Below are 15,067 nucleotides of genomic sequence, written 5' to 3' on the forward strand. Positions count from 1 at the left end.
GGTATGTGATTTCACACCACTTTTAATAAAGCAGGTTTGACCTGGGTGACAGACGCAAGTAAACAATACGTGTATCAATGCCCCAGAAGCAGCTTGTTACAGACGCTTGCTTGTTACAGACGCTTCCACCCAAGCTTCTCTGGTTTGAACCGTTTGCCCAAATGTTGATTAGAGCCAATGTTTCTTCATCCCTGCTGCAATCTGGCTCATGGTGTGTCTCAATCAACAAAAATATGGCTAAACAGAATAAACAAAAACATTCCTTGCTGAAGTGAAACCTTCACACAGGTGTGGCTGTTTGTTATTTCCTCGGTTTACAAATGGCCGTCATGCATTTTGTTTCGCTCAGCCCGTGTCAAAGCATGTCAACCCACATCCTGAGGTGGGTCGCTGGGACCTGGGTTAGCCTATGCAGGATTGTGACCCGGGTAGCCAGAACCCAGGTCCAGACCCATGTAGAAGCGCCAGTGTAAAAGGGGCTTTATTCTGAAGATTCTGTGATTTGGGCTACTGTGAAACATCTGCAGGCTTGATTTTCTTCTGAGTGGAGTTGTGCTTTGTGGTGTTGTTTTCCTGCAAATGTTGCCATTCCAGGACCACCTGCTGCTTTTAGGGAGCTCCAACCACTGCTTTGAGGGACAAGCCTGTGGCACAGGCACCCGCTATTGTGCCTGATATCCTTCTGTTTCCACTACTGCACACAACTCACACAGTTTACATTGGTGCTGTGGAATACATGACATTAGATTACCACATAAATTGCAGATTAGGAGATTTCATATTTTTACCTACATTTTGCTGCATTGTACTTTTGTACTTCTATGTAGGGCTCTTCGTTTTCGGTTTTTATTTTTGGTGATGTTCCTTTAAAGTTATATTAACCTAACTCTGTTTTGAATTAAACTCTTGGGAAAACTTTTTTTTTTTTTTTTTTTTTTCTCCCGTAACTTGAATGAGACTATGATTCTGTTTCATTGATAATGTAAAAAAGGCAGCTCCTTATTTTTAATTCAAACCGAACACAAAAAGCGAGTTGAGTTAAATTGCGTTTCCCTGATTTAAAATCTTAATGAGTCGTTGCAAAAATGTTATGTTTTGCAACTAATAGTTTCCTCTTAATTACAATTTAATTAAATCAATTTAATTTTAACTTAACTCGCTGTTTGCGTTCGGTTTGAATTAAAAATAAAAGAGCTGCTTTTTTGTGACATTTATCATTGAAACAACATCACGTGATCAAAACTAAAACCTGAAAACAAAGAGCTTTGATCAACATAAATAAAAGAACAATTGGTTTCCAACTGGTATCTTTACAAGTAAATCAAGAATAAGGAGAGCTGTCATGCACACCTGTCATGTGTGTTATGTAAATACAGTATTTATCCCCAATCGTTTTATTTTACAACATAATATTTAAAATATACACTCCCACATTATCATTTAAATATAAAAAGGATTTGCTGAGTGACTGTTTAAAAATGGATCTTTAGTTAGCTGGGGAGACTTTTTTTATAATCCTACTCTGGTATATACTTAATGCTACAATTGGTACGTTGGATGTCAGACTAGTCAGCATCCCTATATAATAAATGAGAACAAGATAAGTGGAAGACATGTTTTGCCTTTGAGATCCCCTGTTGATGAAAAGCTGCAGTATATAGTCAACCTTTAAGCTATAAACATAGATGAGTTCTATCGTCCGCCCGTTTTTTTTTTCTTTTTTTTAGACATCAGTATTTTGTCTTCAGTGCCTTAACAATTTTAATCCATGCATATTTTCAAAGTAGCAAACAATGTACAGTAATACCACTTGAAAACCTTGTTCTAAGACTTTTAGAAAATGCATTTTTCCAAACCCCCCCTATATATATATATAAAAATACTGTAGCCACATATACTACTGAGAATTATGCCCCCAGAAATAATTTAAAGCAGATTGAAGGTTCATCAACACAGGTTATTCCATTTGGATGAGTAGCCCAAGGACAGATATGCATCAACAGGAGAGACGACAAGGTCAATGGTTAAAAGGTGATTTAATATTTCTTACAATAAAATGGGAACAATGTGCAAAATAAACACATTTCAAAAGTAGGTATGCAATTTGGGTAACAACTGTAAGCATATCACAGATATGTTACCTAATACTATGCCAGCGCGCCTTCAAAAGTTCAGTGCTGACGCTCTCCAGGTACGTCCTTTACAGCAGGGTCCTGCGTTTTAGAAGTAGCCGACTTCCTTTTTACGAAATGTAAAGGAATTAGTGGGAGGGACTACAGGTGGACAAATGAGCACACATTTCAAACCACTGCTACACATACGTCACGGTCACACATTGATTTAAAGACTGTCAAAAATATGTTAGATGAAGAGACATGTTTATTACATCTGTTTATTTTCCAGATATTTTCACACACATGAATAACGCTATATTTTATCACTGATTTCGCGTCTTTTTGAGCTGCACGATTTGTTTAAAATGTCTTCAACGAAAAAGACACCAGCTGCATGACAGATCAGACATATTTCTGCTAAAGATCACTCTGTCCAGTACAAGAAGGTGACATTTCACGTGTCTGTTGTTATTTTTTACATTTAATTAGGTTTGTATTTAGTTTGACAATTCACTGATGGCGAAAATATATGCATTTAAAAGGTGGACATAAATAACAACATATTTTGCAATTTAGCATTTACTGTTTTTCAGGTAAGCATTTAAATATTTAGGAGTATTTGTTGTAAAATAACAATGTAGCAATGCCCTTTTTCTGCTTTAATAAATATTATTTTTAATCATGATTTGTTTGATAAACTTGTTTCTACGTTTTTTTTTTATGTTCCCCCTTGAAAAATGTGTTTCTACCAGGACAGTGAAACGGCACTCCAGATATCTGCACAATATGAAAGAAACATTTCACTGTATTAAAAGTATCAAACATTTGGCCAATGCCTTTTTTGTGTTGCGGCACCGTGTCTTTAGTTTTACCTCAGGATTCAAGTTTAATTGTGATGAATCTTAAGTCACTCTGACATTGTTCTGCATACAGACCTAGGTTTTCATGCCAATGAAACTGACATGTACTGCATCCTATATGTCCCATTCTGATGAATCTGCGTAAGTGCATTGTATTATGCTATTCTGTTCCACACATGGTAAATGTAGATCATAATTACCCTTTTCCCACGGGCACTGAAATCTATTTAACAATGTCCTTATTAAAGCTAAGACCATTATTATTACTGATTAATATTAAAAACACCATAGATCAGATCTTACTTCTCTTTATGTTTTTGTTGTGTATGTTATTATTGTGTTTATTGTGTCTACTATATTTATAATTTGAATGTATGCTTTAAATTACAAATATGATTCCCAAATAAAAAAGTGTTCATTTGTGTGCACTAATAACCCAATGTCTACTTGTATTTCATTTTATCCACTTCAATATGGAATTAAAATGCTTAACTATTTTTGGTTTTTCTTTTGGGTGTTTGGAAGAGGGGGTGTAAGGTGTCCACTGATCCACAGTCCATAACTCTGAAGAGACAGCTGAACTCCAATGAATATCTGAACAGTAACAAAGCAATGATGTAATGGTTTAAAATCACGTGCACCCTGGTAGAACAAATGGTTCGTACCCGCTGCCGAGAGGAAGTGTTCCTTTGTTATGAATAGGCGGCGCTGCAGCTGGCGGAAGAGGAGGTCACCGAGCCCAGTTTCTGTGCACTGGTACAGAGACAGAAAGAGAAAAGAGGAGGAGGAGGAGAGAAAGGAAGGAGAAGGAAAAATACGGTGTCAGTCAGATAACGGGAGGGCTACTATAATGGCCGCAAAGTCAGATGGAGTATTAAAGATGAAGAAAAGCGACGTGGCTTTTACTCCGTTGCAAAACTCCGACCATTCGGGTTCGGTGCAGGGACTAGCCCCAGGATCGCAGCCAGATTCGGCAACCGGGGAGGTGGACTACGTGGATGAAGAGTCCAGCTGTTGCGGCTCCTCTTCCCTGTGCTTTCGTCTGGGCAGGGAGCAGCAGAACTACTCGGTGTGGGACTTTCTCTGGATTCTCGCCGCGGTGGCCGTCTATTTTGCCGATGTGGGCACAGATATTTGGCTCTCCGTCGACTATTATCTCCGTGGCCAGTACTGGTGGTTCGGGCTTACTCTGTTTTTTGTGGTGCTCGGTTCGTTTTCCGTGCAGGTCTTCAGCTTTAGGTGGTTCGTACATGATTTCAGCACCGAGGAGAGCGCAGGTGCTGCCAATGGCTCTCATGTGGATGGGAAGCTGGTGAGCGGATCAGCTGCACATGGAGACACGGATGCCCGTTCTTCAACACCACAAAGACAGACTTCTACAGCCAGCAAGTGCAAAACCACAACTAATAGCAGCAACAGCAGCACCGCAACTCAGACTAGCAAGAAAAGGACTGCATCTTGTTCATTTTGCATCTGGCTCTTGCAGTCAGTCATCCACATCCTACAGCTGGGGCAGATCTGGAGGTAAGGGGGCTAAAGAACTAAGCCTATATCCCAGGTGCATGCGGGATATATTTGCTGGGGGGTTCAGTTTCAGACGGTGTTGGCATGTCAAAGTTCCTTTGCAGTCACAACTGCTAGATTGTGCTGGAGTGTAAAAGTAGGGGCAATGTTTGTTTTAGTAATGGTGGTTGACTGTAAGTGTCCGTTACAGCTAGAGATGCTCTCAGATATCAAGCTACCGGTTCATACAAACCAAAATTGAAACATATTCTTACCCCATTTCAGCGTATTCATATACTATGTATAATTGTATTTATAAAACGTGCTCTATTACTGTGGGTTTTTAATATGCAAACTGCACATTAGTATATGTTGTATCCAAGTTAGTCATCACAGACAAAATACAAGAGTCAGTCATGTCAATCTATTGCATCACCTGAAAAGGGAGTTGGAACAGGTATCTCGACATGTTACTGCACAGTATTTTAGCCATTAAACTATTTCCAGTCATTTTAACAATGTTAAATTATTGCTTCCTTCAAAAGGTTTGCTTAATAAGTTACATGATGTATATTTTAAATATAATGTTGTTTTGAAAACAACAAGATGTGTTATTTAAGATACTCGTTTAGTAGTATATAGTGCCATTCCTGCAGGAAAAAAAATAAGAAGCAGCACGCACACATGAGCAGAATACATTGAATAACATACAGGACCCAAACTGAGAGACAAGACCACGGACGGTTTGTTCAGTTTGCTGTAAATCTGGGACTTTTTTTACACACCTGAACCTTGTATGAATCAATTTGTAAAGGCTGGTGCTTAGATGGTGATGCAATGCTATCTGCATTGTTTTTAAAAAAACAGATCAGCTCTATTAAGGCACACTGTAAACCCAAAGTTTAAAAATAAAACATAAATATTGTTCAACATATTTTAAACACATTTTAGAAATGGTATAATACACTGTATTATACAAGTGATGTGCATCTCAGTTATATTTTCAAACACTAAGATGTGTTTAAAATTAATATACAGTATATATATATATATATATATATATATATATATATATATATATATATATATATATATATATATAGTGTAATCAAAATAATTGATACAATTTGTGAAAAATAAATGCCTTATGACATAAGACCTGTTCACAACTTCCACTTTAAACATATGCAAACCATTGGACATCCCATAATGTGAATATAATATAATCCACACTGTAAATGCATATTTTAAATCTTGATCTAGTGCTTTTTATGGAAGAGTAGAAGGTCCAGAACATATATTTATATCATGCAGTATGTTTTTTTTTTTTTTTTTACCATGTTATTGAATTGCCAACTGCCTCGCATTTCCCAAATACGGTCTTTGTGAATTACACTTGACACTTGTTTGCAATTAGTTATTTTTGTATTAATGCTCCATTTGTGACACAGAGTTTTTCTTTTCTGGCTGCTGACTGTACAACGCATCACTGTATGACAGCATGGAGGACCGTTTAGTATGAGACGTTTTATTCAACAGCACTAATATTTTTTGTAAGAGATGCAACTTAATTTTTTTCAACCAGATAAAAACAAATTCAAAACGATATTATCCATGAAGTTCAATGGCTTTTTTTTGTATTTAACCATAGTTAAATCCACATTTGCTTTATATGGGCAGCAGTGTGGAGTAGTGGTTAGGGCTCTGGATGCTTGACCGAAGGGTCGTGGGTTCAATCCCAGGTGGGGGACACTGCTGCTGTACTCTTAAGTAAGTTACTTTACCTAGATTGCTCCAATAAAAACCCAACTGGGTAATTGTATGTAAAAATAATGTGTAAAAAATAATGTAATTGTATGTAAAAATAATGTGATAACTTGTAACAATTGTAAGTCACCCTGGATAAGGGTGTCTGCTAATAAATAAATAATAATAATATATAGTACAGTATGGCATGATCATGTATCTTAGTCACTCAAGGGAGGCTTTACTGTAGTGTGAAGATTCTCTATGGATGAGCTATTAAGCCATCTTATTTATTAATTACATTATTTTTATTCCCCCCCCCCCCACACTTTTTGTAGGGGTGATGTTAAAAACAAATAGTTGTATTCATAGTAAAGGAATCACATTTAGGGTGCCACTGTGCATGTAGGATACCTGCTTATTAAAGCTGGTTGCCTTTATTTGAAGAGGAAAGTTTTATTTATTCAGGATACCAAGATATTTTGTAGTAACTAATATATCCAACCAAGCCAAATTACCGACATAATTAGACTTATGTTCCTTCCTTTCCTAAGTATCAAAGCGGCAAAATGGTTATTTTTAAAAGTGCACATCCTGTTGATATCTAGTATAGAAATGAGCATTTCCATTACATGAAATATGCCATATACATTTTGTTCTTGTACTGTTAGTAATGATCTTTGATTGGCATTTAAACTTAAAGACTCCACTGACTGCCATTAAGTCCTTGAGACTTTTCATGTTGTAAAGATATATACCAGTATTAAGAACAAACACCACAACTTCATATCAAATACATACATTCAAATTAGAATTCAACCTAAAAGATTATTCCAAAGTTTGGAGCATTCAGTATGTGGTCCCTTTGCATACATATTCTTTTTTTTAATTTTTTTTTTTATAATACTTCACCTGTAACTACATTTAATCATGGCAAAGAATGACTGGGAGTATATTGCAAATAAATCTGTATTGCATTGGCTACTAAATAGGAGAAGTTGATATAATGCAATTCCATTATACTCTGGTTCAGCCCTTAAATATCACATAAAACCTTTGGTGCAGAAGATAGCACAGATGAGACTTGTGGGATTATAGATCCTGGGTAAGATATATCTCTCAACAACTCATTTTAATAAAAGTACTATCACAGTTATAGCTTGCTTCAATGTGCCTATTGAACGTTGTATAAATATTAGTGATGTGCAAAAAACCAAATAATTTTGTCAAAAGTCATTTCCCCTTTAATGTTATTATTAACCTTTAATTGCAATAGGATTTACACAGAGTGCTTAGGCAAATACTGGAAATGTGACAATTACTTTTAAAGAGAATTGTAATGCATCATAAATAGATCAAAATCCAAAAGTTTGCACACAATTACTGGTCATTTTGAAATGTATGTTCACCTCCCTCCTTATCAACAACTTTCAGCTTTTTTCAACTCTTAAAAAAGAATCTGCTGGAGATGCATTCATGTCACACTTCGCAATTATACGTCTAGAATGTTAAGCCAATTGAAATAAAACGTATATAAAATATATATATAATTGGGGGGGGGGGGGGGTTGTCTGGTTGCTAAATGTCCTAGTCCAGGGCTAGCTGTATGAGGAATTGATGTTAAGGTTATCACGAAGTATATTGCTTGAGGGGGGTCTTGGGAACAACACTTGGGTCAGTACTTCTTTAAAACAGCTGCTAGTAGATCTTTAATGTCCACAACCCAGATGGGACCTTAAATTAATATCACATCAGAAGCTTGGAAGCAGCATGAAGCAGCCTGCGTACTTTGTGTGTTCATAAATTAAATGTGTAAAAAAATCTCCCAGATATAAAGGGTTCCTACTATTTCAAAATAGGGTTCCTTAAGAAGATACTGTATGTAGTCTGTTGTCTTAACAAAAGCTTTTTCTATTAGCATAATAATGGGTGCCTGACATGTAACTGTTTATTACTGCACATAGCTGGTTCTTTGCTCGTGCCTTATGGTTACATGGCTTCCAGAGCTATGTTCATGTCCACTGCTCCTCATCCCAATTTAAAACCCCAATTTACCATTACCTGTCTTTTTATTCTCAAATTCTAACCCCTATTTATAGAGAAAGGATCACAAATTTAAAGAGGCATACTGTGCACATTTGTGGCAGGACAGGTTTTTAAATTTGCCCCTAAACTGAAATGAATGCATAAATTGAGCAGGATTAATTAATTTACAGACATTTTATCATGCGCGCTATATATAATAAACAAAAATAATTATGCAGGCATCTACTGTAGTCCACAGGAGTGTGAATCAGGTATTTTAAAAAGGAGTTTGTCCTGTAGACTGATGTCTGTGAAGCAGGACTAGGGACAGTTCTCTCCCAGGAGGCAGAGGGCGTGGAGCATTTGGTATTGTACATTAGCAGGAAGCTGTTTGCCTGAGAGATTCAGAGACCAAGGGCTAGTTTGCCAGTAACAGAAGTACTTGGAGCTCACAATCATTGTCTTGATGAATGTGCGGCTGCTTACAGTCTCTGTTGACGGGCGTTTCCCAAAACCCCACGTTTGTGATGTTCACATGCATCTTTAGGCTTTGAAGAGCTTCTTCAGGGAAACACATTTGAAACTAATTTATGGAGTAGCCTATATATAAATTATAGTTTTCTTGCAAATCAAATGACAAATGCACCGCTTGTTGAAAATGCAGGAAAAGAAGTGAAAAAAAAAACGAAATATATTTACCCAAAATGAGGTCAACATATTAATTCATGTAGAAATAAACAAGGAAATATTATTCTGGAAACTCAAAAATAACATAACGAATCAAACAAAAAAAGAAGTGGTAAGAAATTGCAGCGAAAGTAAATGCTTCAAACACTACTCCTCCTCGAGATGGCAAAGAGGTTCACAAGAAATGGCAGAATTTCTCTTATGTGAAAGTTCATTGCAACAAGCCAACTACAGGGGTGTCTGCAGTGTTGCTGACTATTCAAAGCAATTATCCTCTGAATAGCAGCCACTGCTGAGTTCTGTCTTTACATTCCCACAGTGTATTACAACCTCCACGAACATGTCAAGATTAAGCCAGATCACTCGTGAAATCAAGTAGTTGTTCAAGAGTGACTAGAGTTAGGATGGTGCTCTGGAAACACTACAGTTTGTAAACATTGCACTTACAACAGTCTTATGATGCTGGTTAGGTTAAGTTGCTTTTTTATAAACAGGCCCCTGGTATGCTGTAATCGAAAGGGATGCCTAACCATCATAAAAGAAAAAAATTAACCGAAAGCAAGCTTCTGTGTGTCTCACTTCCCGTGTGTGTGGGCCCGGCTGCCCACATGCAGTTTTTGTAAAATGTCCCTGTGGCAGAGTGGTTGAAGTGATGTCACGGACCAGGAAGGAGCAACACAAAAACAAAGGCAGCAAAGGTGGGTACGGGAACGAGACGCGTTTGCGCTCGGCTTTTAATAATAAATCAAATAATAAACAAAACACTTACACAAAATGGCTCAATGGCCAAAATAAACTAACAAACAAATACCGTGTGGTACAGCGGTAGCAGTTGCTTCGGGTGTATTCTCTCGCTCTTTAGTACTCCCGTCTCTGACTCAAAGGAAAAATGCCCTGATTAGCCTGGAGCGGGTTCTTTTAAGCTGTGGCTGGAGCCTTAATTAATTATCAATAAAACAATGACCTTGTCGAGGCTCCAGCCACATTCTCACAGGTTTTTTAATTAAAAACAAACAATAAAAACATGGCTTTCCCACCGTCCCAAATATAATAATAATAATAATAATAATAATAATAATAATAATAATAATAATAATAATAATAATAATAATAATCCTACAAAACATTCAAATAATACAGGGGCGGGGGTGTACCCCGTCACAGTCCCAAACAAATGGTGCCCAGCCCTCTCCATCGGTATAACTTGAATTCTGTCAACTAAAATGCAGTGTCTTAATCCATGTTTTTTATACACTTGTATTGGAAGACAAGCTGCGTGTCCCTTGTCTGGCCTGGCATGTTGAAATGAAAACAGATTTAGCATTAAGTGGTGTCTCTGTGTAATGAGTAACTGACTGTACTTTAGTCTCATTACTCATTACATTACACAGTATATAAGTATAGTAAAAATAGTTTTATAGGTCGCACTGGCGTAAAAGTCGCTCCCCCCTTTTTGAGACTTATGTTTTAAGAAAACACTTTTTTGTGTTTAAAATACTTTTTTTTCTTCCTACATGTTCAATACCGATAAATAAAGAAAAAAAGGTTTAGTTTAGAAATAACCCTTGTTTGCAACATTTTATTCCATTCACAATTTGACAGTGTTTTTTGTTTTTAGTTAAACTGCTAATAGAAGCTCTATTCCGTTTTTTCAAAATTTCAAAATATAGTAATCCGTCGCATATCCGACTGTGGTGGGACCACAGTAAGGGTGGATATGTAAAGTCGGATGAATGAATCCTGTTTTAAATACCATTATACACAGCTGTAACAATTACTATATTCACACAATTATTGTTTTGAAATTCAGCTTTTATTAGGGAGCTCCCCTAAATCCCTTGATTAGAAAGATACAGGGTATTACTGCTTGCGACAGGGTATCCGTCTGCTCTGTGGATGCGTGCATTCGCTGCTGAGTGACAGGCAGGAGATCGAGATGGAGGTTGAAGTTGATACACTACGCAGATGAACATGATTTATTTACTTATCAACACACTGAACAGCTCACGTGACACTACCAGCAATGGCAGCGCACGGAGCACATAAAACACAGTTTATGGAAACTTTGGTAGGATCTACAGTCTCTAAACTAATCTTCTCTGTTCAATAATAAAGTAACATTGCTGAAGAGGTTGATCATGGCGGATAAACGGTTTGGGCGGATTTGTGACGGGCGGACATGCGACGGATTACTGTAATTCAGTGGTGCACAACTCGGTCCTGGAGGGCAGGTGTCCCTGCAGGTTTTTATTACAACTGCACCCTAAAGTACTTTATTGGACCTTATTAGAAGCTTAATTGGTCCAACTAACTAGTTTAGGGTATGGTTAGAACAAAAACCAGGAGGGACACCGGCCCTCCATGACCTGAGTTGTGCACCACTGCTGTAATTGGTTCAAGTCAAAATACATCAAAATACAGCTGTAATACTACTACTGTAAATTCCAGCAGTAACAGTGTAAACCACTGACAAGTGGTACTTGAATGGATTTAAAAAGTAATAATTAACAGAGCGTAAAATCAAGTTATACATCCCACATCACATCTGTATTAACCTATTTTTTTTAGCTTATCAAGTACCCAAACACTTCAAGAACATATCTTCTTTGCTTTACTGAACATTTCTTTCCAAATCCACACTTAGACAATATAGTTCCCACTGCAATGGCTTTTACGAATCTGTTAATTAATTCAAATTTAAAAGAAAATTATTAAACAGTGCCGCTTGCATCAATTAAAAAAAAAAAACAATAAACTAAACAGTGTACCTGTACCATCTAATAACCAGTAAACAAACATTTTAGTGTTATATACAGTGCAGTACAATTGCATTAAACTTCCAGCTGTACAATAATACATTAATTTTGTTTTCTTAATCAGAACCATAACGATACACATACTTTACAAGTGTACCACTGCGTTGCACTGACATGAAGAACAAGTTACAGTATGTATTAAAGTCATTCAAAGTACTCCATTCAAACTAAATGTTTTCTACATCGGGCCATAAACACTTTCCTCCTCTATCAGCTGGTTTTTCTTTGTTCATATTTGTCTTTGTTTCGTCTCGAGTCACGTATTGTTTACTTGCAAACTCTATTTAAACATTGCAATTGCCTTGCTTGTTGGCAAAGTCAACATTATATATATACAGTGGCTCTCAAAAGTATTCACCCCCCTTGGACTTTTCCACATTTTATTGTGTTACAACATGGAATCAAAATGGATTTAATTAGGAGTTTTTGCCACTGATCAACACAAAAAAAAGTCCATAATGTCAAAGTGAAAAATAAAATCTACAAATTGTTCTAAATTAATCACAAATACAAAACAGAAAACAACTGAGGTCGGCGTAAAGTCTGGTTTGATCTTCAACTTAATCTGGCACAACTTGGACACAAGGGTGTCCAACAACTAACAAAAACATATTTTGAGATCTAGAAGGATGAAAACGTACTAGAATATATGTGCCTCACATATAACAAGTTAACAGACTCACTTCAAGATCCGACTTCAGTCTCCATGGCAGCTGCTCCCCTTGCTTCCTATTGTCATTTGAAAGTCCGCCCATCATCACAGCTTGTACTCAGTCCTCTAGTTTCTAGTGAGATGGCACTTTCGATGCAGAAATTCACAACAAACTAACATGTGCAATTTTTTCTAATAAGCAAACAATGAATTTGATTAAATTAAATTTGGGACTATATTACACTGCGGATGTACACACAATAAAAGTTTCTAGTTTTGTCTTAATTTAAATGTTAATTAAAATTAAATTTAAATGTAATTATTTTAAATATTTTTCTTCCCACAAATGACAGGTAGCCGTGTTATAAGCAGTATAAACCACTTCAGGCCATGTGGTTAAAGGCCTTATCACCACCCCAGGCGTGGTATTACCATGGGAACCACATGGCCCGTCGTGGTTTATACCTTACATATAGAATGCCTGCCTCCTTCAGCAGGGGATAAAAATGTAGTAGATGTAATAATAATATATACAGTATATATATATATATATATATATATATATATATATATATATATATATATATATATATATATATATATATATATATTTTTTTTTTTTTACAATTTCCTTTCAGACACTTTCATATTTTGCCTCATGACACATTCTTTCAAAAAACAGACCTTGGTGTCATCTAGTCAGTTATATCTCTGTATTCCTCTATTTCTGTGTGCTAAATTGCCATCACGGCCCCTTGTTATGCAACCAGAATGACTTACTTCATCTTTACTGTTCTTTTCAATAGCTCTCTCTAAACCCTGCTCAACCAAAGCATCGGTTCAGTGAGCAGTCAGAGAAATCCTTAATCTTTCTATACAATTATTTCAAAGCGTATATTCTTTTTGAATCACTGATCTTTAGGTGTCAACTTTTAACTTATTTGGCTTATTTTGGCTCTTCCAGATATTTTACATGTCTAAATGTCTAAAGACATGGGGGGGGGGGGGGGGGGGGGTTGACTTTAGGACATTAACGTTTTGTAAATCTTGCCTTGAAGGCAGTGCATTCTATTTCCCAGCAGCCTCTGAAACTATCTCCCAATCACTGTGTTTCTGTTTGTGAATTGATGTGAATATTGTTATTCCTAATACGAATTAGTTGGGGGTGGGGTGGGGAGCTTAAAGCAACATGGGGGCTTTGTACTCTTGCCACGTGAAATGTAATTAAAAGCATATTAACGCTTTAAATTTTGCAACAGTACATATGTATTGAATTGTATTTTACCATGCTTAGCGCTGGCTTTAACATGCTTCAAGTGCTTTCCATTATTTTGCCGTGTTTTTCAAGTGTCTGTCTCGGCACAGGTGCTCTCTCTATATACTTTACTACATTTTACTGTCCCTTTACAAACCATGCTCTTATCTTGGAATTTCTCAGGGCATTGGAAAATATTCTGTTGGGATTTGGAGATCAGAAAGAACTAGCTATTATAAACACGAAGGATATCATAATATTAATTTTTTTAATAATTTTTTTTAACAAGAGAAAGGCACAGTAGGAGGGTGTGAAGGGATCTTAGATGGAGAAAAAAAACTGATTTCACTTCTGTTTGTGGGTCATTTCTGTCTGTAGGACTGAGTCCAGTATTAGCATTGAAAGTGACCCATGCTCCAGCTCGTCACAGTGTATCAGGATCCAGAGTAGCAAGAAATGGGAAAGCGTAAGTGACCGGGAGCAAATCCTTAAGTGATTTCCTCAGAATAGAAAGGTCTGCAATAGCTGTTTAGCTCCCCAGAGAAACAATATCAGCCTTATTGTTTTTCTAAAGCATATACATGTCTGAAAAAAAAGTCTTGCTTTAAACTGTGACATATGTTGCACAGTTATGCTGTGTGCTTGGCAAGAACTGTTCTTGCAAAAGCAGGATGACTCAGTGTGAATACTTGGTTTTCTTCAGGCTGATTCTTAGTCTATGTGCTGCAAAACAAAAATATATCAAAATCTAGGAGGGCCTGTACCTATATATTTCAAAGACGTAAATAAAGTCACTGCGCAGTTTTCCATATAACCACAGTGTTATTAATGTTCAGGGGCTATGCACACTATTTAAAAAGTAGAGCAAGTGTTGCAAAAAATAATATTTGAAAAGGAGGATGTATTGAGAGACTTCTAATTGAAAACGGTCTGCTAATGAGTATGTAAATGTGTTCAAATTATTATCTTTTTATCGTTTCAAGGATTGTTCAGTTGACTTTAAGATTATTATTATTAATTATTGTCTTAGTAGGATATACAAAGAATATTGAACATATTTTAGTAACATTTCCTCAGTGAGCATCCCAGTGGATGTTGTACTGTATACCAGAAAGCAACTCCAGACTGTTTTGCTTTAAAGAGAGCATGGTATCAGCAGTCAGTCGAGGCTTGATATCTTCAAAGATGCTGTGTTTGGGCAGTTTTCCTGGAAGTTGGTATTGAAGAGAGACATTACCTGGTCTAAGATAATAGGCCATGTACTTTGTGGTAACTGTGCACAGAAATGTCAGAAGAGGAGCATCCCTCAGTAGTGACATGGGAAAGTTCAGGTTTGTGTCATAAGGGAAGCAATCTCAGAAAACAGAGGCAGCTGTGTTTTTGCATAACCTGGCTAAAAACGTCTCTAA

The 15,067-nt window shown here is 36.6% G+C and overlaps 1 protein-coding gene across 1 annotated transcript in view; it reads left to right on the forward strand.

Annotated features, from left to right (window-relative positions):
- The first annotated feature begins 3,645 nt into the window (after nt 1-3,645).
- LOC117394220 (XK-related protein 4) overlaps nt 3,646-15,067 on the forward strand; it is a 138,143-nt gene continuing 126,721 nt past the window's right edge. The window contains exon 1 of the mRNA XM_059016931.1: nt 3,646-4,498. Coding sequence (XP_058872914.1) covers nt 3,669-4,498 — 830 coding nt within the window. The 5' untranslated portion in view covers nt 3,646-3,668. The remainder of the gene's footprint in view (nt 4,499-15,067) is intronic.

This window comes from Acipenser ruthenus, chromosome 3 (genome assembly GCF_902713425.1).
Source record: "Acipenser ruthenus chromosome 3, fAciRut3.2 maternal haplotype, whole genome shotgun sequence".
In the NCBI taxonomy this organism is placed as follows: domain Eukaryota; kingdom Metazoa; phylum Chordata; class Actinopteri; order Acipenseriformes; family Acipenseridae; genus Acipenser; species Acipenser ruthenus.